At 44.5% G+C, this 26,592-nt stretch overlaps 1 protein-coding gene and 1 long non-coding RNA gene across 3 annotated transcripts in view; one reads left to right on the top strand and one right to left on the bottom strand.

Moving 5' to 3' along the window:
- LOC110308234 overlaps positions 1 to 15,715 on the bottom strand; it is a 29,412-nt gene extending 13,697 nt beyond the window's left edge. The window contains exon 1 of the long non-coding RNA XR_002379535.2: positions 15,216 to 15,715. This is a non-coding gene — a long non-coding RNA (uncharacterized LOC110308234). The remainder of the gene's footprint in view (positions 1 to 15,215) is intronic.
- The window catches only part of Nedd9 (neural precursor cell expressed, developmentally down-regulated 9), a 117,511-nt gene that overhangs the window by 70,311 nt on the left and 20,608 nt on the right, over positions 1 to 26,592 (top strand). For both annotated transcript variants that reach the window (XM_029468323.1, XM_021180651.2), the window contains exon 2: positions 17,835 to 18,278. In XM_029468323.1, the coding sequence (XP_029324183.1) occupies positions 17,835 to 18,278 (444 nt within the window). The remainder of the gene's footprint in view (positions 1 to 17,834; positions 18,279 to 26,592) is intronic.

The raw sequence follows: 26,592 nt of genomic DNA, 5'->3' as shown, positions 1-26,592 counted from the left end.
GTGATCTTGATCTAATACTGGTGATTTAAACACTACCAGGAGAGGGAAAACAAACCCTAAAGCAGAAATCATCTGTAACTCCCTAAAACATCCCTCAGACCAGTATGTTCTGGTCTCAGAAAGTTCAGAACTATTCCCTCCCAAGCATTCTCCCAGGATAGTTAGTCTTCTATTTTGTTTCAGTGGTAACTCTGCAAACTGAAATACGAAGTTGGCATTTATTTGTTTAATTGGAGCTACTTAAGTAGTAAAACCAGATAATTATTAGATTGTAAAACCCAGGAGTCTGGAATTATCTCTTAAACACTATGTTGCACATAAACTATAAATTTAGCTTGGGCTTAAAAATGGATCATTGTAAGATTTATAAATCAGGCTTAACAGGCTTCTCTTTCTTTCTTTTTCTTTCTTTCTTTTTTTTTCCTTTCTTTTTGGTCTGTTGTTAACCAGATGGTCTTGTTTAGCTACTTCAGGGTTCATAACCAGGGTGCAATCAACTTCCACTCAGTTTGTCCTCAAAATACACAGCTCGAGGCAGCCAGCAATTACAACTATGGGGGCTGTGGAATGCAAGCTATTGCTTTAGGTAAATCTTTCCGCTTAGTACACATCTAGTCTGCTTTTAGTTTACTTACATTTTTGTTTGTTCGTGGAAAGACTGTCATGGGTGTTTAAGGTTCCATTTCTCTTAGAAGAGTCTGTCTGGATGACAGTGAATTGTACAAGCTTCCTTTGTTAAGATTCTACATAATGAAGCCAGGCATGGTGGAGCACACCTTTAATCACGGTTCTTCTGGAGGCAGAGGCAGGGGGGTCCCTATGAGTTCCAGGCCAGCCAAGGCTACATCGTGAGACCTCGACTCAGACACAACAACAACAAAATGTTCTATATAAAATCCCTTTAATGTAGAGCCTATGTTCCTTGTGCCTCTATGGCCTTGGCTTGCCTGTCCAATAGAAGACCGGAGGGTATGAAGGTGGCCAGAGGGTCTTGCCCTTTGTTCTGCAGGTGAGGGACTAGTTCCAGTCCCTCATCTTTAACCGGAGTCCTGAAGGCCCTGCCCACATAGTGTGGGCCTGGAATGAGGCCCAACCTACTTCATGCCCAGGCCTGGAAGGTGTTCACTAAGTGCAGCACATGACTGAGTTCTTGCGGCTAAGGCACTTTTGAGGCTTTGCCAAGTTTCAGAACCCTTAAGTGTCTGCAGTCAGTTTAATCTATTTTCTAGTCAATATAAAGAAAGGGAAAAAAATTGCTCTTCAATGGTTTGACTTTAAAAACAAGGTATAGTAGAATATGGCAATATAGTTTTTAAAACACCTACAGTCTGGAATTCAGATTCCTGTAGTCCAATGAATGAGAGCAAAGAAACTCAAGGAAAAGAGAAAGCTACAGTCAAAGGCTTCTGGAGAGGAACTTAGAAAATATTTTTATTTTCCAAAGCTGTCTTAAAGGAGAAGTTATAGCAGACCTTTGGTTTAGATGATAATGACCATTTATACCCCTTTTTGGTTTGATGTTTAAGCTTTAAATTTTTTTTCTAAACTGCTTGTTGTGTTCAATGGAAACTTAGGTCCCCTTCCATCCCCACCAACTTTCAAAATGGTGTGTGCTGCCTGTAAATTTAAAAGCAGACAGAAGGCGTTTTGAAAAACATAGCTTCATTATTTATGGTTTTATATTTACCTAGGAAACCCAGTTTAAAGCTAAAGGACTTTACATGTCCAGAGATGAGGCTTTGTCAAAATTGCAGGTGTCTTGATAATAACATGTTTAGCACGCTGTACAACACATGCTGAAGCCCTCAGCAACCTCTTCTTCTTAGACCACACATTGTCCCTATGCCCGGAACCTTGCAAGTGCCTTCCCATTCCCTCCTCCTTACCCTGAGTCTCAGACAAAATAAAACAAAGCCAGACAAAATCCTGCCTCGACACCTTTCAAAGCCTTGGCAGATTCTGTCTCTCCTTTGTGTCGGTACACCAGGACCGCATCTTACCTTTTCAAATGAGCCCTAATAACAGATGCTTGTGTGGCTCACTGGCACCCTGCTACCCAAATGGGCATGACACCCTAGTGCCCACCCCCTCTCCTTCTTGCCTTGGCTGCCCCTTGGACTCTTCTGTGGGGGTTCCCACTCCTTTCATGGGCATGTGATTTCAAGCCAGTGTGACTTGAGTAACTACTAAGTCCCACTCATAAAGCCTCTGTATCTATCCACTCCATAAAGCAATCAAAACCTAAACCTTTGTCTCCTCTAACCCCTGAAGCAGACCTTACATTTTTTTCACCCCTGCCTTATTCCTTTAGCACTGCCTTACTTATTAACCCCTTTCAGTCAAACCACTAATCTAAATGATACCTGCAGTGCAGCCAGTTTTAAGGAAGCCACGTTGAATACAAAAGGCCCATCCTTTACCGATATGTAGGAGCAGAGCAACAGACAAGCCCTTGTTAAAAGTGTAATGTAGACTCCATCAGCCTTGGATAGGCAGGGACTTGGCTTTATATATTCTTGTAATAGAAACAAGATGGAGTGTGGAGGAAGACATTTCCATTTCTTGTGATTTAAGGCCCCATGATCTTGGGCAAATTAAACTCTCAGAGCCTCAGGTTTACCTGTGAATTTGAGACAATATTAACTGCTTTATACCATTATTCTAAAGTCTGGGCTAATGTGTAAAGTTCTTATCTGGGATCCTAGCATAAAGGGAGTAGACAATGAATCCTAGCTAGCCTCAACTCTGAGTGTGTCCTCAGTGGACACTGAAATGTTGGTGTTGATTTCATGACAGATTATATCTAAATTCCAGTTACTAAATTAAGCAGGTTGAGTATTATGGAGTTTACCACAGGTAATGGTGCACGTGATGGAAATAGGCTCACAGGTAGAAGGCGCCAGCAGTGTGCTTATAGCACACAGCCCCCACTTGCCAGCATCGTGTGCTTGGTTTCCTCATTGTTATTGACCAACCTCGAAATTCCTGAAATTACAGGGCCTTTCTCCTAGTGGGCACTCAGCAAATATATCCAGTGCTGAATTACAGGAAGCATCTGTGCCAACAGCTTTTTACAAGGGTTCCACTGGTCCACAGCACGTTAGAAAAAGAATGTTTATTTCAAATTCCACTTTTGCTTCTTTCTGACAATATAATTTTCAGTTACTACTTTAGACCATTATCTTACTAGATAGTCAGAAGAATATTGTAAATGAAAGTCATTGCTTCTTAGCATATACTGACATTTGATAACTGACAGCTATGTATTGCATGATATATAATTTGGATGGATGGATGGATGGATGGATGGATGGATAAATAGACAAACAGACAGACAGACAGACAAAGATCCATGTATACTAATGAAATAGCATAGTAGTTTGTCACAACTAAGATACAATCAGGGCCACTGGTCACAGAGAAATCTACATACCTAGACAGATATACACATACATAGATACACTAACATTATACAGTAAACGTTTTAAAAGGAAACATCCTCTACACTAGTTTCCTCTTGGTAGGGGAGATGGCTCAGTGGATAGAAGCACTCTCTTTGCAAGCCTGAGGACCTAAGTTCGAATCCCCAACACTATAGAAAAAGCTCTGTCGCTGCTCACACATCTAATCCCAGTGCTATGTGGGCAGGGAGTATGGCTACAAGAGATTGCCTGTGCTCGCTGCCAAGTAAACCAGCTTTGAAAACGTTGAGCTCCAAGTTCAATGAGAGACGCTTCCTCTGGGAATGAGGCAGACAGTGACAGAGCAGGGCACCCCCCACCAATGCCTTCTTTCATCCACACTTCACACGTTTACAGCACATAGGCATGCGTGTGCGTGAGCGCACACACACACATACACACACATACACACACATACCACATATGTACCACACTGGCATGGGGGAGACTATTTACCCATACCAAAAGGCTAGCAAGGAAAAGAAAAGATCATTTATTTAAATAGGTGCGATACGTGGATTGGGGGTTATGTGGGAAGTTCATGAGCAGCTCGTTCTTCCTTTGCTGCAGACCCAATGACGTAGATATAAGAAGTACCTATTTTTAGATCATTTTAGGGTTAGAAAGCAGTGGACAAACTGATTTGGAATGCTAACTCTTAGGACCATGGCACTATCCTCAGAAACGTATAGACTTAATTACCAAGCCTCTCTGCCAAGACAAAGGCAACAGGGCCCTTGGGAACAAATACAATATTTCCAACTTAAAATGCCAGAGCTGCTGGTTTCCTAAGCAACAGCAGATTACAAAGAGCAAGGGTATGGAAAGAAGACAAAAATCCCCAAAGTCCTGTTTAGACTCTGTCAACAACAGTCCCTCCATCTTGTTTACTTTGAACATTCCAGGCATCTCCCTGCGGTAGTTCTTACTGGCTAATGAGGGCTCTGCATGCCAGGGGAGCGGCAGTCTGCTGCCAGGGCTCTTCCTGAAGGCTTTCCATTGTACGATGAGTGGTCTTATTGGAGATCTTTTCCACTCTGAGCTGGAAAGGCTGGATTTTTTTTTTTAAAAAAAGAGGGTTCTTTTAATAGACAGTGTGATCTGAGTAACTTGAGGGTTGGCATATCATCTAGTGGCCATGCAATTGGTACTCCAAAAAGTATGGTGACTGATGGTGTGTGATAGTAACTGGTCATGGCTGAGGTGGGGCCTTGGGGCAGCTGATCTTGAGGATGCTGAAACTGTCAGATGGGCTGGGGACACGGCTTGGTCAGTAAAGTGCTTGCTGAGCAAGTATGAAGATCTGAGTTCAATCCCTAGCACCCATGTGCACTGCCTACGAAACCTGTGCTACAGAGATGGGCACAAGAGGATCCCCGCAGCTTTAGTGGCCTGGCAAGCTGGGTGAATAGGTGAACTCCAGGTCCCACGAGAGATCCTGCCTCAAAACCTAACTGGCGCACATTTGTGCAAGCATATATGAACAACTACACACATACACACAAAAATTGCCACTGGACTATTTTCCTTATATGCCTGGGCTTTACCATATCTGCTAAATTCTATATATGCCTCGAGGCAGGGGCCAGTAAGTTGAGAGATGTCATATTTCTTAGTAGATCTTGGTGTTGTAAATTTGAATATCTCTTGACATTTCTAACATGTCAAGGTAATAAAAGGTAATAATAGGTCTAAGATGTTACAAAAAAGAGAAGTTTCTTGTGGGAAATGCTGACGTTCCTTTGTACTCATCAGAAATAAGGATGGAACAACCAGGGATGTGTAAAAGCGCAAGCTCTGCCAACCACAGAGATGCTTGATGGCTCCTTTTGTAGTCAAGTTTAATTCTTTATTTATTCTTATGGGGAGCAATGGAGGGACAGGGTTCAATCTGTGAAGCTCAGTGGAAAGTTGCAGTCATCAAAAACCCATGAGCCACTCAGATTGGAGCCATGTCTCCTCCTCTTCTGTTGAGATGCTGTGCCTTTCGACCGTGTGGCATGTCCTTCATACCTGTCCTTCTCTTTTCCTCAGACAGAAGTTCTCTGGTAGTTTCTGTATCTGGTGGTCAGCTCACTGGTAGTAGCTGTTGGTCTGTTGTGCTTAATTTAGTTTAGGACCTCACAGGCCCTTTGGCTGAAGCTTGTGTTGGCTTTCTCAGCCCTCATGGCTCTGCTCCCTCCAAGTAAAGATGGAACTGAGCTTCTCTGCCTGCCAAGGACAACCACCTCCTAGAATTAGCAGTGACATGCAAAGCCATCACACTGGAATGGGCAGATATACCGATGTGTGCACACTCGGCCCTCTTGAAGATCATTATCTATAGCATTGGTCATCTGCTGATCAATACTCCTGTTTCTGTCCCTGGTCACTTGTACCACTGCTTAGAGCCTGACAGGAAAGTGCCCAGGGACGAACATAAACAGCACAATCCAAAGGCCTCACCTCATTGGGCTAGAACTTCAGTTTAGAAATATGATTCTCAGGCTCAGTCCACATCAAGCTCAATGTGATATGTGAATGGGACATGGGGGTAGAAACAACAGGAAGACCAAGAAGAACGTCTCCCTTCTGGTCCCGTTCACCGGGAGGTAGATTTCTAGACCATATCCAAGAGGCACAGAGGCCCCAGAAGCATATCCTACTCCCTTATTAGAGGTCATGTTGTGACTCAGAGAACATTTGTCTGTCTAGTCATGGCCTCTTGCCATGACCTATTTTTCTCTTGAATCCTTAGTTCAACCAAAATTGAGATCCTTAGCAAAAAAATATATTTTCAAGGCTATCCTTTTTTTTGTAATATATATCCCAAAACAAGATATGTCCTAAAACAAAGGACATTATATATACATCATACATATACATACATATACACATATGTATATATACATACATATACACACACACATATATATAGTTTCCAAGGATTTATCCACATTTCACAAACCAAAGAACCAAAGAACAGGCCATATGGCCTGACACTGGGAAAGATATTTGAGACTGATGACTGTCATGGAAAGTTCAGAAACACATGGCCACTCTACAGATGGTCAACATGGGCTGCCCCAGAGATCAATGAACTGAACAAGGCTCTATCCCTTATGTCAGCATCCTGCAGGAACATATATAAGAGCATTTTTTTAATGGGATTTGGCTGGGTTCTTCATAGAGAGTCCTAAGCAACCCCTAGTCATGAATGAGAAGGCCCTCCTTTCTATCTTCGTGCAGGCATCGGCATCTTTGGAAAGGAAAGCAGGGCTGGTTTTGAAGTGTGGGCTTGTTTGGCACACCTGAGTGGAGGATTGAGTTTCAATTGTTCTTGCTTTTAAACCTGGTCAGGTAGCTCCTTGCCTCATAGCCTGCAGCATCTCTAACCTCCCTCCCACCCTTCTTATTAAGATCTTAATTACAGATGCAACTCAGTTCATGGCTCAAGGGGAAGAATTTCCTTCTCTGAACTGTGCCTGCTTTTGGTGTGGCAGGTATCATCACGATGAGATCATTTCTGGTGTGTAGCCTTTAAGTGCAGGAGTTTTTCTTGTGCAGGGAGGAGGAATGTGGTTAAGACACGATTCTCTGAGCTCAGCCCAGTGCACAGGTAGCTGCTCGCACCTCATAGAGCCTCTTTTCTCCTGAAGGAATTGGAGGTTTTTATGGATGTAATTTCATGAGCTCTCATAATTCTTCCAAGAACTTCTGTAGTATTCCGACTTTGCAAATGGAGAAACAGAGGCATTGGTCATTAGTCCTAAGTACAAGGATGGAGCCTAGACTTTCCTAATGGAATTTAATGGCCATGTACCTAGCCAGTAGAGGGCTGGTCTGTGCACCCAGCAGCATCCCAGATCTAGATTCTAGTAACAGGCATGTATACCCACACTTTTATAACCAAAATTGATCTTTGAGCATTGAAAGTCCACTGGCTGGGCAAGACATCTTCTACTCTAAGCTGCTATTCTAGCTCTCCCGCTTGAAGTACAGAACTCCCCTCCCGGAAGTGTTTGCCATAATTTAATCATGACTGGGGTTGAGCTTAATGTAACAGATCTTAACCCCAAACTAACTTCCTCCTATAGGATTAGCATGGGAATACCACAAAATCATAGAAGCGTAAGATCTCCCCTCAGGCCAAGTGTGAAGCCTCCAAGCCATCTCCATGACAACCACTTCTCCCAAGTTCAGATCCATCCCTGAGTCTCTTCAGAGTGTTGGAGTATGCATCTAGACTTCAGTACTAAAGCAAGCTGTTTGTTCTCAGAAACAAACTTTCTGACCGCTGCCCAGAAGTAATGCTGACGGTGTACAAATGTATACGCCTCTTAGCCAAGGGTGTGGATCTATGTTTTAAAACTCTTTGAAGAGCTCATAGGATAAGTGGATAATAACAGCAAAGCAGTAAACTCAGATCAAGTGACTTTGGGGGAAGGGTTTCATGTTCCCGTGGGTGTGGTTATGCGTGGAGGAGGTTAGAGTTCAACCTCAGGGGTTCCTCTTCCTTTAGGCACCATCAACCTTGCTTTTTTAAGTCAGAGTCTTTCAGAGCCTAGAGCTTACCAGTCAGGCTAGACTGATTGGCCAGCAAGCTCCAAGGGTCTACCTGTCTTTAGTTCTTCAGTATCAGGGTTACAAGTAAGTCATGCCCAGCATTTCTTCACAAGCATTCTGGGGTTTGAACTCGGGTCCTCATGCTTGCAAGGTAAACAATATACAAACTGAGCTATCTCCCTGCCCCCTTTTCAAGTAACTTCTGAAAGAGTCCCTGCAAAGGGTGATTCAGGTTCTAAGAGAAGAGAAATAAAAATTTAAACAGGAGCAGGAGATTCCAATCCACTCCGTTATATAGTGTGCGTTTTGGTTTTTGAGACATGGTATCATTTTTAGAAATACACTATATAACTGAGTGGATTGGAATCTCCTGCTCCTGTTTAAATTTTTATTTCTCTTCTCTTAGTACCTGAATGTTAGCGGATTTGTCTAGACAGGCCGTCAGATGTGATCCAGCGCCAGCATTGTAATGCTGGCTGAAATCCAAAAGGTTGTTTTATTGTTAATAAAACCTATCTTTTGGGTGAGTGGGTGTCAAGACTTCATCATTATATGGCGCCTGTCAGATTTATCTAGGGACAGAACCCTAAAAAAGAGTTGGTGCTTGCCCCCACGTTTTTTGATCCTTTGCCAATATACTATATTGGAGATCATCAAAAACAGGCAACTTGGGATGGATACTTATAAATCCCAAGGCTTAAGAGTAGCATTTCTAAATTTTTAAATGGAGCAGTCTCAGGAGGGGCATCCTGCTGTGGGGAGATTGTTAGAGGGAGATGATAGCCTGGGGTCTCTGACTCTGCTGTTGATCTAATCTATGACCTTCTGGCTGTAAAACAAAGATACCTACTGTAGTCAGTTCTGGCCAAGCTATGGATGACAAGGTTGAAAACGTGTAGAGGAACCTATGTGTGTTCGTCTTCTGCAAGTCCTTGGTGCCACTTAAGTATAGCTCTAAGGCTGTGGGCAAATTGAAAATTAAACTCTTAAGATTGGTAGAGAGCTATGATATGGTGTAAGATGATAGACATAGAGTTAACAATATTGTCACTCTTATTAAAAAAAAACAACTAAGTCCTTTTTCTTGAAAGTTGTCAGCAGTCAAATTTATCTTCTATCATGAACTGGGACATTCTGAAGTCACCCATATACTACCATATCTACCTATCTACCCATCTCTGATGTTTCTTATTCAAAGAAAAGATTTCTTCTCTGCTGTAGGCTTGCTTTGAAAACAAGTCTCATCATAAAACTGTTCTGTCCTCAATGTCATTTATTAAACTTCTATATCCTAGTTTTTCTTTAGTGTGCATGCCTGTATAGAACATGTTTGTGAAGGTCAGAGGAGAACTTTCAGGAGTTGACTCTCTGCTTCCACTACAGCTTCTAAGGATGGAGCTCTGGTCCTCAGTCTTGCTTGGCAGGTACTTTGACCCCTGAGCTGTTTTGGGGCTTCCATCAGTCCCATATATATGAGAATTTATGATAGCCATTGCTATACAGGGAAGAAGTGGAGCAAACATTATAAGAAACATTCCAGTATCCTAGATCTGCTGTCTAGATCATGTGGCACAAACCTAAGGAGTCTGAAATTTCCTTCTGGGATCCATATATTGAACATTAAAGTCTTAGATATCCTTACCTCCTTCAAGGAGAACCATTAATTTGGCTTGTAAATTATCAAAAGAACACTGGGTCACAGGTCACTCATCAAACAGGAATAGACCAGTGTATAGATTCATAGGCCTGGGAACTTTGTGGACACACACATACACACACACACACAGTGCTACACACAGGGAGTATTAATGTCATCCCCTGCCTTGTCAAACAATACCTATTGGAACCTAGTATTTAATATCATATATATTAAAGCATTTCTCAGTAGGAAAGGCATAAAACAGAATGTGATTATCAGTCCGGGTCACAACACTGGCAGCAAAGTGAGCGGTGTGAAGATTCATGAAAGGTCTAAGATTTGCAGAAACTTTCCTGTTTAATAAAAGCACTTTCCAGAAAATAAAAACCATTGGTGGGCAGGTGGTCTAAAGGTATTCTTCAGTGGGGAACGTTGAACAAGCCTCCCCGGAGGGTAGAAGCTTAATGATCAGTGCAAGGCATAGGAGCCTGGTACTGCCTTTCTGTGGACTGTTCTCAGTCATCTAGTGGAGGTGAGCAGAAAGCAGTGAACCACAATTACTCGGAAAACATCTATATCACAAGATACTATGTCTTCTAACCTGCACCCAAAGCTATCATGTCTGCTACTTAATCATATCTAGTGGTTTCAAATTTTAAAAAAAAAAATAGTATTCTATATCTATATACATGCAAGAACAGAAGTGTGAGCCATGCTTTTTAAGGATCAAGCTCTTGATACTTATAAACATCTGTCCTCTCGGACCGTGGCTGCTTTCCTTAAGGAAGACACACACACACACACACACACACACACACACACACACACACACACACACACACACATCAAAGGTGCCTATGAGAGGTAGGAGAGGAAATGTAACCAAAATGGTAGAATTATTCTCTGATGAGAGCTGATTTTTGTCAGCAGAAACTAAGGCACAAGAGCCCTTTTTTTCTCTTCGCCAAGTGTGCCCCAAGTCTGACCTTGGCCACGTTCGTCTCTCGGCAGCTTCCTTCAAGCACTGATTTCCTTGATGACGGCCATTTCCTCTAGTGGGTCTGTTTCTCAGGATCTGGTCTCTGAGTGCCTGTTTGTGCATGCATGCGTGCATGTGTGCGTGTGTGCGTGTGCTGGAGTCCACCAGAGACCTGTGGCTAACACATGGGGGGTTGGGCACAGGAAAGCCTTGTCATCAAGAATGAGGCAGCCCTGGGGCTTTGGCAGGTTCTCCTGCATAAATATAGAATGAAGTAAAAATAATAAGAGGAAGCCAAGCCATTGATGATGCTATCGGTCACAGTGAGTGACACGCCAGCCATTGTGTCTCATTTCTCTTCAAAGAACAGCATGAATGGTCATGGAAACTCCACGTCACACCTCTCTATATTGGGAGAAGCAGATAATTTCCCTGGCAATGGAAGTAATAAACTTTCTTGACATTTTTGATAGCAGTGGGGACAGTAGGGTCGGGGGAGGAAAGAGGGGACAAATTGTCATGGGACCACGGCTCTCCTGTACAGCCAGGTTTGTTTTGTTTTCTTAATTCCCCACTCCTGAGCCATAGCTTGGTGACCCAAAACAGCAGAAGCAAACTTTCTGGCAAAGTATGTGACTGTCACTCTTGCCACCTAGCAGACTCAGTGAGGGAGGCTGTTTAAAGAGACCATTGTATTCCATATTGCTGGGATGGACATAGTTCCTCCTGGCCTTCCTGTTTGCTCAGTAGTTGCGAACACACAAGTCTGGTGGGGTGGGAGGTGGCTCTGCCATCTGCGTCATTGTCCTGGTTAAATAGGGAGGGGCTGGCACTTTCCTGCTGGCCATCTCTCTCATTCTCAGGCTGTCAGGACTGAATGACCAGGACACACGGTTAGGGTTCTCATTGGATGTTCTTTCTGCACCTCCATCTGAATTAAGTTTTAACTAAACACCTCGCTAACTTCTCAAGAAAAACAATTCTATACTCCATGCTGAGAACCAGTGATGCAGAATCCAGAACCCACCTCAATTCACCAGACTATGAGTGTGCATGTTGTTTCTGACACTGGGCTCACATTATGGAAATGGAAAGGGGGTCAGGCAGAGCATCTCTGAACTAAAGTTCACAGCAAGGGATGGGGTCATGCAAACCCTGCTAAAGGAAACAGAAAAACTGTGGAGAGGGCTCAACAGGTAAAGGTGTTGGTCCCCAAGCCTACCAACCCAGGTGTGACCCCCCCTAAGACCCACATGGTGGAAGGAGAGAATCAACTCCTGAAAATTATCCTCTGACCTCCACCTACATGTGCACACATGTACTGCATGCCACAGTCACAAAGACACAGCATGACAGACAACAGAGTAGGTAGCGATCAGATGGATTTTGTAAAGACGGTTATTCTGTTTATATGGAAGGTGGGTTCTAAGCGGGGAAGAGGCTTACTGGATTGGGAAATGCCATTCCAGGGATACAAAATAAACAAAGAACCAGTTATTGCTAAACTCCACACCTGGGGAGGCAGGATATGGAGTCTTGACAATTCCAGCCAGGTTGTGAACAGTATACGAACCTCAGGCTCCCTATTTGGGCAGCTAACTGCGTACTGTGTGAGCAAGAGAGCTAAAGGAACAGGAAAGGTTCTCTTGTTTGGTGGGCTTGAGAGCAAGATGTCCCATTAGCCAGAGACATGGCTAAGAGTTAGGGTGCAGAAGTGTCTATTCTGCACTGCGGATCCGGGCAGTGCCTGCATTCATGTGTCATTACCTGGGTGACATTTCACTTATAGAGCAATGGGATAGAGGAGAAGACAAGTTGCAGAAGAGAGGTCCTCTGTAACCATGACTACTGAAGAGGTGAGGGGGAAATGGTCTATTGATGGAAAAAGAGATTGAGAGGTCTAGAGAAGAGGAAGAACCAGGAAGCCGGGTCTTGGAAGCATGGAAGCCAAATGAAGTGGATTTCTGGGAAACTTGAGGTGGGAATGATAAACAGGGTCCCTTTTGGATGGGATTTATAAACCCTGATATCCAATCTCCATTAGAGTCACTATTACTAGAGTTTTTAAGGCAGAAGCCCTGAGCCCTGGCAGCCTGAGCAAGCTAGGATTAGCCACCTGTCTTCCCTCCACCAATTCAAGAGCTAAGTAATTGCTCAATTCTCAAGAAAAACATTTCCACTCTCCCTGCAGAGAACCAGAGATAAAGAAGTCAAAAGCCTCTTCAACTTAACAGAGAATGGGTGTGAGTTTTATTTCAGACACTGGGCTCACAGTTTGGAAATAGAAAAAGGAGGCAGGCAGAGTTAGTGAAACGTGGAGAGAGGAGATTTATTCAACATGGCCACACTGGAGAAAAGAAAAACAAAAGGGTCCAGTGAGCCCCAAGGCCCTCTTCTAGGGCACTGGCATGGAGCTGAAATGTAAACAGAGTCTACCCTGTTGGGGTCCTTTCTATCAACTGCCATCATGGTCAGTCCCCAGTGTCTCGTGCATGACAGTCTGACAACTTGGTAACTGTGTGAAATCTTTACCCAGGAGACAAGTTCCTCTCCCGACTGGCACCAGGGGTTATACTTCCCTTCCCTCAGCATGAGATTCCTGGGGGAAATACCAATTTCTTAGGGTCCACTATCTCAATAGTCTGTTAGCCAAAATGAGGATCACAAGTGTGGCCTTGGAATATTGTCCCTCCTCCCAGGAGCCTGGAAACTGGAGGCCCTAGCTCTCCCCACCCCCACCCCCACCCCAGTCCTAAAGACTTCTTGCCAGGTGACTTTACAAATCATTAACTTTTTGAACCTCCCTTTTCTTAGTTGTCAAGTGGAAGAGGTGGACGCTTAACTCCTTGAAGATCCTTTTGGCTTTCAAGTTCCGCACCCTGCACCAACCCGACTTTCTGCCTTTGTAACTGCCAATCTGCAGCAGCTTGGCATCCAGCTGGGTATAGAATTACCCAGCTTGCTTATCTCTCCTTGATTTGTTTCTGTGTTGGCTTTCCCTCCCCCTAGAGATAAATATCCAAGGGGCTGGGGGTTAAGAAAGAGTAGATCTTGAATAGACAACTTCTAGCCTCTCCGGGTGTTTGCTTAGATGTTCAGATAAGAGCTTCTGACTTTGGGGCCTCAGGGAATCACAGCTTTCCTATAAAGGAGAGACCACCTCCCAACCCCCTACCACCCCCACCACCTTCCAATCCCCCTCCCCCAGCACACACACACTTTTGCAGCAGGAATTAACTCTTGATTGGCCTTCTCATGACTTACTGTCCTTTGGAGATAGAGCCCTATGTTCTGTCTTTTATCTTTTTTTACTGGACCCTTGACCTCTCGCCAGGTAAACACACAGAAGCCATGCCTCTTATCTGAGACTTTCTAAATTTACTTTTATTTTCCATGTGTAATGGAAGTTCTGTCTGCATGTATATCTTTGCACTACCTTCATGCCTAGTGTCATCAGAAGCCAAAAGAGGGCATTGGATCCCCTGGAACTGGAGTTACAGATGGCTAGGAGCTGCCATGTGGGAACTGGGAATCAAACCCAGGTCTTCTGGAAGAGGAACAAGGGTTCTTAACCACTGAGTGAGTTCTCTAGCCCTGGGATTATTTGTTGATTGAGCACCAAGAAGGGAGAGGTAGGTAGGAAGTCTGAAGTCAAGGACCACCCCAAAAAATTAAATAAAAGCCCACAATGGCTTGCTAAGTGTCTGGCAGTCTGTATAGCTTTACTTGGATTCACATATTTTTATTCTTGTGACAAACTCAAAGTTGTACCGAGCCGCAACTTTGTTCTTACCCTAGGGATGAGGAAGGTAGGATATCCAAAAGGAGAGCCCTAAGAACACACTTGGGACTGCAAACCCCAAAGGGTGCATTTATTCCATAAAATGGGATGAAGGTAAGGTTACCCTCAGAACCTTCTGATATGCTAGAATGGAGCCCAGCTCGGGAACTGATCTGAAAGCTAAGCTAGCATCCCAGCGAGGGAAGTCAACCCAGTAAACCCAAGTTCTGCTTCCAGCTCTGATACCCAGATGTGGCCCTTGGAGAAACAATGGCTTGAGCTCACCAGATCTGGGTCCTCATCTTCAAAGCAGAACTATAGGTTCACGAGCTCACAGGCTTTCTACAGGGGCTGTATAGGAGAGCGACTAACTATATGCACATCAGCTCTCTTTAGATCGCATAGAGGTGAAAGAACTCAACCTCATTTAGTCAAGGCTGATATGTACCAGGGTAGGAATGGATGTTAGCCTGGCCTGGGGATGGGGGTGGAGCAGTGTGAGGTCCTTGCTCCCCAAGAACTGGGTCAAGTTCTTTCTAAATCCCATTTTCTCTGTCTGTTGTGAGAAGACTGGAGAGATGTTGTGGGCAAGGGGCAGGAGAATTCACCAGATGTGCCCACTTTTAAATGGTTGAGGGGACTCTGGGGCTATCCTAGGAACTTCCCTTAGGCTCCTGTGCAGGCATGAGCCTGCAGCTAAACAGGCGGTGGGAAGGTCACTGGGACAGAAGACAAAACATATCTAGCAGACTCACCCGGGGATTTTGTATCTATGTCTAATCAAGCATGGCGCAACATTCCACTCAGTACCTCATGGTGTTCCAGGCCCTGGAAGAGGCCCAACAGCGATCGCCTCCAGCTGATTGCGGTCGATTGAGCTGCAGTCCTTTGCCCGTCTGCTGTCTTCTCTTGCTCCTCTTTCTTTTCTTTGAAGCTGGTTTGATTGCATAGCTATCAGTCTTCTGGTCCCATAGGGCTGCCCCCAACTTGATCACTTCTGATTCTGTGTAGGGGCTTCCTTTGCAACCATCCCCTGTTCTTGAATGGGCCCAGACCAGAGTCAGCTCTTCCATCTAAGCTCTGAAATCGGAATCCTGTGGAGTCCCTTCCCTGAGGTCATTTGGTACAAAAAGGACCAGAGTCTTGTCCTCTTTAAACCTATGACCCCTTTTTACAGTGATAGAACACTCAAAGGATGGGGAGAAACAGAGATCTTAGCATCCTGGCACATTCTTTAATGGCTCTAAAAACTAAGCAAGCATGTGGCCTGACTTTATCGTATTTGTGAGTTTTTCAGCGTTAGAAGGAACCCAGTGTTTCCTAGTATACAACTGCTAAGTAAAACCTTCACCTAACACAAGAGCTCTGAATTCCCTTCTAGCTAATCGCAGACAGATCGTATCTACCAGTGATTTCAGCTTTATCCTAAGTTCCCTGGGGGGCAGATATTTGTGGCTCTAATCTCTCTTCCTAAAATTAGGTATTCATGATAAAAGATGATTGGCTAGCTGCAGAGGTGTGTACCTGTAGTCCCAGCACTTAGGAGGCTGAGGCAGGAGGATTTCTTATGTCCAGCCTGCCTGGGCAGTATAGCAAGTATGTGTGTGTGTGTGTGTGTGTGTACACATATATATATGTTTAAAGTGTATGTCTTTAAAGTATATATGCTTAAAGAAAATGAAGACTTGGGAGTAGTTGACCAAGCCAAGACACAATGAAAATATATACCATGGTTTTGTTGTTGTTCCGGGGCGGGGAGGAGGGGGGGGTGGGGGGGTAGTGAGTGAGGAAAGTTAATTGGGTAGTATGATATGAGAAGGATCTAAGAAAACTTGGAGGAAGGAAAAAATATGACCAAAATATATAGTATGAAAGAAATTTAAAATAATTTAAAATGTAATGAAAACAAAATAAATTTTATATTATCACTTCAAAAAACAAAAAGCAGTGAGTGGAACTGGACTTCCTCCAGCCTCCCGACCAGAAGCAGATCCCTCCTCCCATACACAGCCCCTCCACAGAAGAGTGCGACTCACACTGCGGAGGCCTGTGGTTTCAGGCAGAGTCCAGGGGCGGGAGATGATTAATGCATGTCCCTCTGAAAGAAATGAAAAGTATGAGATTGGGAGATGAAGTCCACATTTCTGGAGAGGAAAGCGGAGGCAAGAGTCCAAAGAAAAGCAGCCCCGAAGTCCACAAATATGCGATGGTGTGAAATAAAGTCCCAAGCATACTCCGGCCAAGCGGCAGTCCTTCGCTCCGCAAATGACTCCTCGCCACAGTGACACTAAGTGCATCCAGACGCTCGAGTGACACATGAGAGGGGTCACATTTAGTTTTTCCGATGCTTGCGCTGGGTTCCCTATGTTCCCCCACCACCACCCCCCCACTTGTCTGCACTCTGGGAAAGGGGCAGGCGTGCGGGACTGGCTGCCAGTATGCTGAGAATCTTCAGAGCCTTTGAAAGCCTTCCAGGAATGTCAGCGCAGACTGCCTGCCCACTCTCTGCTCAATGCCTACTTTAGCTGTCTGCCGAGGACTAAATGTGCCAGACAGGCCTTCATACAAAGACAGAGAGCGTTCTGAGTCCATGAAAGGAAGGCACAGCCTTTCAGATGTGAATGGCGAGATTTAAGTAGGTGACTACGTGGTGGCCGGCCGGGAAAGGAAGGGCCCTCAGAGAGGTGCGAGAGAGACCCAGCCTATGAACCAATGCATTCCTGCCTAGTACCTCTCCACTGTGGGATCTGTCTAGACAGACTGCTATCACACTGTGTCCCTGCCTGATTACTGTAGCCTCTCCCTATGCTTTTGTGTGTAGATTCTTCCTGCATCCAAGGCCTCCTTAATCATAAAAGATATGGTAGGCTTTGCCAAGGCACAATCATGTGTATGTACTTCTAGTTACATTGAAATGCTGAATAAAATTTCTGTTTGTAGTATGTGTCATTTAGAATTTTCTTTGACTCATTTTTGGGGGGGAGGTCTAGAATATATAGAAGCATTGTGGCATATGAGCAGCTTTTTCTTTTCTTTTTAGTATTGAGGGCAGTTCACTGTGGCGCATGAACAGCTTGGATCAGTCTTCCCGTCCAGCTGACTTTGAAAAGTTAGAAAAATGCTTTGCCCGGTGACCCCTTCCTAACTCGTTAGCAATGCCAGCCCAGCTCCTTGGCAAAGCACCCAGCACTGGAGGGAAATCTCTTCTGTTTTGCGCTTTTCTGAGGAGTCCATCTGATGTCACTGGTGGAAGACACAGTGTGGCTGTGGCTATCTTTTGTCTGAACCCTCTGTGTTCCTTCTGACGGGCTAGTGTTCATATTTCTTCTCTATTTCCAGGAACTGTGCCTGTCCCTAAAAGCGTGGGCTGTATAAGTGCTTTTTAGACCTAACACTCTAACCCTGTTTCCTCTCTTCTTCCCTTCCCAGAATCTTATGGCGAGGGCCTTATATGACAACGTCCCTGAGTGTGCTGAGGAGCTGGCCTTCCGCAAGGGAGACATCTTGACTGTCATAGAGCAGAACACAGGAGGACTTGAGGGATGGTGGCTGTGTTCCCTCCACGGTCGCCAAGGCATTGTCCCAGGGAACCGGGTGAAGCTTCTGATAGGTCCAGTGCAAGAGACCCCCACTCATGAGCAGCCTACTCCTGGACCTATGCATCAGACCTTTGGCCAACAGAAACTCTATCAAGTGCCAAATTCCCAGGCAGCATCTCGGGATACCATCTACCAAGTGCCACCCTCCTACCAGAATCAGGGAATTTACCAAGTACCCACTGGCCATGGCTCTCCAGAACAAGATGTATATCAAGTACCGCCATCGGTTCAGAGGAACATTGGCGGCACTAATGGACCCCATCTAAGCAAAAAGGTAAGTGATTAGAATGTTGTTCTTTCTTTTATGCCACTCATTGTAGTTAGAATTATAGAGGCACCCCCCCCAAATCCTTAGAAATTGCCCCAAACATACTAAATGGCTTACCCCAGACATCTTTATTACATCAAATTTCCATTAATCCATCAACAGCAATTTTTATTATGAGACAGAGTCTCACTGTGTACATCCCAGGCTGTTTTTGAACTTGAGATCCTCTTACCTCAGACTCCCGAGTGCTGGGATTACAGGCATGCGTTATCATACCAGCAACAAAACTTCATTGAATGACCATGTGCCTACATACCATTGACTAACAGCCAGTATAAGTGGTATTTCATTCTGGATCCAGTTTGAGCATACAATCGTGTCTCTTCAGTCGGGTGATGAGTCTGCTAGACCTGGATCCTGTGTGTAAATGGTTTGTAGTCTTATCGACCTCTTCCTTGAGTAGTGTAGCCCCAGTCATTACTCAAGTGTGGATCCTTCTCCCTGGGCCAAAAGCTAAGTCATGAATCAGTCATCTGGCTGGGCAAAGAATCAAAGGAAAGTAGAGGAAATTAAAAGGTTGAAAATACATCCTATCTACCAGCTCGTTCTTAGAGCTTTGGGCTTAAAGATTGATTTATTCAAAATACACAGATACTAGTGGGTTTAGAATGGATTCATTTCTTGTAGTAATGTCCAAGTAGACTCAGCAGAGTTTAGATATTTAGGAAAATGCCAAGTTTAAAAAAAAATACAAGAAACATATGAGGTATTCATCAGCTTTTTATCACCATTACTGAATCCTTGAGACAGCTACCTTCATAAAGAGACAATATTTATTGCTTAATCTCTCAGTTTTGATAGTCCCAGAGCCTGCCTCTGGCATTAGATCAGTTGTGGCAAAGGCCAGCTGTCATCACATCTTTTGGTAGGCACTCTCCCCATCACCTCAGACCTGCCATCAGCGGTTCGGGGGGGGGGGGNGGAATACTCAGACCATCCCCAAACCACATGGCTAGGGAGCACCACAGGACTAGGGAGTACCACATGTTAGAGTCTCAACCCAGAACAATTTGAGTTGAATAGAAATGCATTCCTTAAACGGTGAATATTGAGCATCTTTTGTAGTTTGGATACTTGTGTGATACAGTGGTAAACTAAAGACTAAATAGAGCTCTCGGAGCAGTTACGATGCAGTGAGGGAACAGTACAATACCAGGTCAGGTGTGTGTGTGTGTGTGTGTGTGTGTGTGTGTGTGTGTGTGTGTGCATGTGTGTGTGTGTGTGTGCCAGGAAGAGAATCCTGACACTTACTTACAGGGCAATGGCTAAGCCAACAATGATGGGTTTTTGTGCCCATTAAAAGGGAAGGCTTTCCTCTTTCATTTGTCAGAAAGTCCCAATGGTTCCTTCAAGGCTTGCTAGTAAGAATCGACTAAATTTATACAATGGGAAAATATCTCCAGATTATCCAGATTATAAGAGTAAGGGTAAAGTTGGACACCAGAAAGAGCTTGAGACTCTATGGACACAAAACATAGATGAATTTACAAATCTATGTTGTGGCAAATATTTGCTAACATGATACTTTTTTCTAAGTACGTCTTTTTAAAAGAGTTATCATTTTTGTTTTATGTTTATGAGTGTATTGCCTGTGTATATGTATGTGCACTGCATATATGCCTGGTACCCAAGGAAGCCAGAAGAGGGAGTTGGGTTCCCTGGAACTGGAGTTAAGGACAGTTGTAAGCCACCCATGTGGCTTCTGTAAGAAGTCTCTTACCAGTGAGCCATCTCTCCAGTCCTTGGAACTTCTATTTATTTTCCCAAGGGGCCAGAGGAAGAAAGATTTATTTTTGAATTCCTCAACAATGAATTCATTTTCTAATCATCTATTATACATATGTGTGTTTTTAACAAAAACACATCTCAAGGGCACACGATCCAAGTTCTGTCTGAGAGGAGAAATTCTCTGAGAAGTGGTGAAGGGCTTTCCTACTTAAGATCACTCTCCAGGACAGGGACCTGGCTACAGGCCATCAACAGAGCATGTGACCTTGCAAAGCCCTTCTCGCCCCAGTGATTTCAGCTCCTGAGGGAGTGCCAAGCCTGGCCTCTGTCCCCCAGAGAGGAAAAGAACAGTTGGAAGGTGTAACTATAAATAAGTAACTCTCATTCTTAGTCTCGGTGGCTTGAGCAACTTAAAAATAGCTCTCCCTCGTCTGAGCTGGTTCGAGGCAGACAGAGGAGGCCAGTACGGGAAGTGCTTGGCTGAAAGGTAGAGGGACCTTACTCTTGTCATAGTTTATTTTGGCAGGAAGGTGACATGTTTTCCTTTTCAGACTCAACCTTTTCAGCTCCATGTCTGGGAAGCCTGATGCTTCAGACCCCTCGTTCCCCCCTTGCTTGTGTTATAGCTGATGGCGTTCTTCCCCTTGGCTCTCTCCTGGTCTCCACTGATGTCAGGGGCTGAGGCCCTCAGGTGGCTCGGGTCCCTCCGCATACTGTTTCCTTCTGTGACTTCGGCACCTCAGAGCCTTCTGTGTTTAGCGAAGGGCAGGCCAGCCCTGAAGTAATAAGCCAGCCTTTAACAAGCCCTGCTAGCCCTTATGCAGTGCAGACCAAGCAAGACACTCACATCACCTGAAGCTTGCACAGCTGGTGGGGGCTGACTGGTATGGGCTAAAGCTAGAAAGGACAGGAAAGGTGACCCTAGCCCTTCCCTGCTGTGCACCACGGTCCTCTGTAACAAACCCTGTGAGTGAGTCTTAGTGCCATTGAGAGTTCAGGTTTCCTGCTTCCGGTCCCTTCTTCCTTTTCTTTCCCTCCCTCGTTCACCACTCTTCTTCCTTCTCCTTTGTCCACTCCTTCTCTCCCTTCCTCTCCTCATCTCTCCTCCCTTTTATCCCCTTGCTTCCCCATACCCTCCTCTCCTTCTTGTTCACCCACCTTCCTCCCTCTCCTTCCCACTTCCCTTCCTGATTTCCTCCATTTCCTTCTCTCTCTCTTCCCCTCTCTTCTCTCCCTCCTTTCTTCCTTGTTAAATTTTCTTTCCTGATGGAGGTGGCAGCAAGGGTCACCTCTTACATGACTGTAACCTCCCAGGCAATAATAACTGCTTTAAGAATTTGGCCACTGGGGCTGAAGAGATGGCTCAGTGGTTAAGAGCACTGATTGCTCTTCCAGAGGTCCTGAGTTCAATTCCCAGCAGCCACATGATGGCTCACAACTGTCTGCACCAAGATGTGGTGCCCTCTTCTGGTGTGTCTGAAGATAGCAACAGTGTATTCATACATAAAAATAAATTTAAAAATTTTTAAAAATTTAATTTGACCACCAAATCCCTTGCTGTAGTATAGTAACTCCCAGTGGACAGGAATCCTAACGACTTAAGTCAGACCCCAATCTCAGTGGCCAAGAGAACAGATGTGAGTTTTGTCAGTAGTTATTGTTTCTTATCTTAGAAGTTTTGCCGGCTTGCTAAATAACTAACTCATTTTCTCTTCTAACTTCCTGTCTGTAAACAGTGACAAACTAAGGCCTAGATGAGTATCCCCAGTAGCTCTAGCTATGGTTTCTAAAAGCTATCTAAGGAAAATGAGAACTCAGTGGTAACTTATTCTGAGTTTGAAGAATTGAATGAGCTAGTCACCCAGAAAGGGAGGGACATCAAGTCAGCTGTGGGTTCCCAGGCCCACCTCACAGCCCTTCCTTTCATGGGTCTAAGAGAGGAGGCCCAGGAGCCTACCCCTCTTTGTTTAGTTCATCAGAAGTTGGCCCAGGACCATACTTAGAGAATCACTAAAGAGAGACAATGGCCAGCTTGGATGTGTTCCAGTCTGACTGTGATCGGGACTTTCCATAGTTCGGAACTCGCCCGTGTTGTTACAGTGTGGACTTCAGACATTTCATCCCATACGCCACTGTGTCCTAATGAATTACTTAAAAAAAAAAATTACAGCGTGAATTCTGCCTTCTGCCTTCCCTTTCTGCTCTCCTGGAAACTCCAGCCTCCACCCACCCTCCTGCACCCTGGATCCATATTAACCGACAGCCAGAATTAGCTGCCGGCAGAATGCGGATAGAGATCACACAAGCACCCTCTGTGAAGCAAGGAGACCAGGAGCCCTGTGGACAGAGCAAGGCTTCAGTTAGTCTGCCTCCTACCACAGTTTTGTGGCTCCCTGGGCTCAGCAAATTACAGGTGTCCTCTCAGACCCTGCCCCTTTGCTTGTAAAGTGGGAATAAGCCCATTCACCACAAAGGGCTGTCGGGAAAACTAAATGGACTCATAGGCAGAAAGCTCCTGCATTGCACTTACCATCGTGGGATGGTCCTCTCTCTTGCCTTTCTTGCCTTTCTCCTTTCTCAAGAGTTTTGTTTGGGTTTGGGTTTTGTTTCTTTTGGACAAAGCCTCAAGTGACCCCAGCTGCCTTCAAACTCCCTAAGTAGCTGATAATGACCTTGATTTTCTGATCCTCCCGGCCCTGGGATAACAGGTGTCTTAAGCACACACGCCCAGTTTTCAAAGTTCATGTGGAATCTATGGACCTTGTGCGTTTCTCAATATATGCTGAGTATGTGCGTACTTCATTCTCAGCCAATGTGCTGAGCCCTCTGAGTGCACAGGTCTCTTCTGGAAAGAGTGGTAAAGAATCAAGTTTATCTGGAAATCTTGCAGACGGGCACTTTTTCCTAGTTTCATTTGTCTTCACTCTGAGTCTTATATGTAGGGCTGTTTCACACATCGGGCATTGCAGGCAGAGTGCCTAGGGCCTGGGCAAAAGTTTGAAAGCTGAATCAAAACAAAAGAGAACTCTGAGCCGCACAGTATGAAGCATACGTGCAGAATAGAAATTAATCAACACATAGACAAATGCTTAGGAAGGAGACTCACGCGAGGCTCATCAGTTATATGTGGGATTCAAGACAGTTCCATTCCATTTGGAAAACAGTTTGTGAGTTAGAGCTTTCTCACTCTGCAGAGGCTTGTAAATATGTGTTGAGATCGCCAAGAGCTCTCAGACAATTCTAAATTAAGTATGTTACTCATAGTCAAATAATTTGAAAAGCTGAATTTTTTTTAAAAAGTTTTCGGTCTTTAAAAAGGGGAAATTCTACTTAAAATATGAGAGTTGGATTTGAGTTGGAGAGCCCAAAAGCCTGAAAGTCAAAGGCCTACAAAGGTCTGAAACCAGACTACTTCTCTACTTCAGTGATCTCAGACTGCCAAGGGACACACCCAAGCTGCCCGGGGAACAATCTTGATTATTCTTTTCTTTTTTAAAATGTATTTATTTATTCACTTTACAACCCAATATCAGCCCTTCCTCTCCTCCCAGATAATTATTCTTTTTTTTTAAAGAAAAAAAAGCTATTTATTTAATTTGGTTTCTTTTTAAAAAAAAAAATTATATATTTATCTTCTGTGAGTGTGTGTGATAGCAATGTACCATGGATGTCAGAGAACAGCTCAAGCGGAGTGGATCTCTCCTGCCATGTGGGTCCCTGAGATTAAACTAAGGTCTTTAGGCTTGACAGCAAGCACCTTTCCCCACAGAGCCAGCTTGTCAGCCTTGCTGGTTGTTCTTTAGCCTTACTGCTTGTACCCTAACCACCAGGATTTTATGTGCCCTGACTCCTTCTGAAGATTAATTTGGAGCTACCTTCTGACTTTAGGAAGCCAGGAGCCACGGTACCCACTTCTGCTGTAGATCAATCTTGCAGCTAAGGACCCACACACAGATCAGCATGGTGAAGGAATGAACAAAGTGGGAGAACAAAGGGTTAATGCTCAGTTCACCTCAAACTACCAATGGTGATTCCTAGTGAGCCGCTCACTCACCCAGTCTCCTCCTGCCCACACCTTCCCCAACAGCTCCTGACAGACAGCAGAACAGAGTTTCCTACCACAGGGTCCTGCAAGGGCACCACTTATTAACTGTCCTTAAATAGTAACTGGATACCAAAGCAAGTAATGATTGATGTGAATGTCGGCTTTCCGGATCGGGATATGACTCTGTAAAAGAGCACTTATCTAGCACGCATGAGACCCTAGATTTCATTTAAGCCAGGCACAGTGGCATGTGCATGTGATCCCAGCTCTCAGGGCGCAGAGGTACGTATCGGGAGTTCCAGGCAGTTCTTGGCCTGGAATCCATGAGACCCTGTCTCAGAAAAGGTAAATAAAATAAAATAAAATAAAATAAAATAAAATAAAATAGAAAAATGTTGTGTTGGGCTTGTCTGAGGCCTGACTTTTTCTTTTTTCTCCCCCTAGTATAGACTGCAAAACTGGTAAACTCTTTCATTGTCTCCTAGAGGGAAAACATATACTTGGTATAGTGGTTCTCAGAGCAGCCTCTGTGGGTTCTATGATACCTACAATCCCTTCCCTCCTATATTGTGTTTTTAAACCATTCGTCTCTTAAAACTCATCTCCAATCTAAAGCTTTCTCTTGACAACCCAGTATTCTCTTCCCATTTTCTGGTCCCATAATATGTGCATACCTCACTGATACCATGGAGCTCACGGGTCCATTGGATATGGGATAAGCTGCCGTCATGGCCTTGGCTGGGGCATGCACTGTTTGGTGGTGGCTACTTAGAATACTTAAGTATTGTTGAGCTCGGCCAAGCCCTGTGGCATCATCTCTGAGGTGGGCAATTCCAAAACAGGGCATAGACAAATGCTGGCAGGAAGTGACTCAAAGGCTTTTAGGCAGGTCTTCCAGGCTGGTTCCTGAAAGGTAACAGAAGATCCTGAAACTTATGCTGCCTCTGCCTTCTTAGACACTGAATCATCACAGCACACATGTATATGCACATACACACAGACACCCATGGCTGCTGCCATGGGAACCAGAGACTTCCCTTGTTGGCATGTGAAGCCTTTTGAAATCAGTTGACCATAGCAACCTCAGATACCAGCCAACTAACTGCTATAGATATTAAGCAATATTATTTGTCTACTAACAAGGAAAAAAAATAGACTTAGAGGAAATTAGAGTTGCCGGAAATGACAAACTCTGACTTTTCACCTCCCTTTTGTTTGTTCCCTGTTGTCTGCGTGTCTCTTCGTTTTTCTCTGCCTCTCTGTTCTCTATGCTCTCCCCATCTCTGTCTCCCATATATACAACTTAAAAAGTTAATTCCAGGACACCCTCCGCCCCAGTTTTTTCTTATGTAAACTCAATGAAGTACAATGACATCCCAGAATTGTAGATTTCTATATGAAAATAAACCTAATAAATATATCTAACTGTCTAGTTTGTGAAACTGTCCAAAGAACTGAGATGTCACCTGAATGTCCCCCCTGAAAATTCAAGGTGCATTTTATATCTTCCACAGCCTTGGAGGTCCCCAAGCAGTGAAGGGAGGGACTTGTTGAGCTTACCCTGACCTGAAAGGCACTGTTCCCAGACAGTCACCCACGCCAAGGGAATGAGCAAACCCTCACACCTCCTTAACTGAACAAAGGTCCTCTTTGTTTGGTCAACACCACCGTCTTCAGATTTCAGCCACAGTCTGTCATAAAGCCCGTAGATAATGCATATTTCTGAGGGGGCGTTTGTAACTTCTCACTCACCCTTACCAAGGCAACAGAGGTTAGTTAGCCTTCCCCTCCCACTGATTGCATAGTAAGTGACTGCTTATCACAGTGAGTGAGAGGCAGCCTGCCACAGGACGCCCCACTGGATGGATAATACTTTCTGAAGGAGGGAGGGCAGGAACACTGCTTGTCTTATTTAATGATAAAACTTGTTGGATCATCTTATGTGAATCCATCTCAAAGACACAAGAGAAAGGGAGAAGAGCAACTCGCCAGAGTGCATTCTACAAAGTGCGGGGCTAGAAAATGTCAGAGGCCAAAAACACTCTGTTCTAAGTAGCAGTACCTTAGTCATTGTGTCAGGGTTACAGCCAGCAGGCATGCCCGACCTTTGATGTTGTGAAACGTCAGTGCCATCTACAAGTGTCGTGGCTATCCTGGGATACATGCAGCTCGCAGATTGCAGTTTGCACATGACTGGTACTAGAGGTGTCCCTATCTGTATGAGAAGTCCAGGTGGTTCACACATAAGACAGTGGATTCCTCTGCAGTCCCTGTTAACTTCTAGAGAGATCTCTTCAAAAGAACCTCTGAGTCTGAAACAGGGTGGTGATGTTACTCCATGTCATTCTGCAGTGATGCTTCAAATTTGAAGCATAGAAATGACCTTAAAATGCCTCTGAGCCTCTCCTCCATTTTGAGGGCATTATAATGACTGTGTCACCTGACCCTCCTGGCAGCTTGCGACATGCATACTATAGCTTTCCTTCC

The sequence above is a fragment of the Mus caroli genome, chromosome 13 (assembly GCF_900094665.2).
Source record: "Mus caroli chromosome 13, CAROLI_EIJ_v1.1, whole genome shotgun sequence".
NCBI classification, from domain to species: Eukaryota; Metazoa; Chordata; class Mammalia; order Rodentia; family Muridae; genus Mus; species Mus caroli.
The sequence above is the reverse complement of the archived record's forward strand: the minus strand, read 5'-3'. Positions and strand labels throughout refer to the sequence as shown.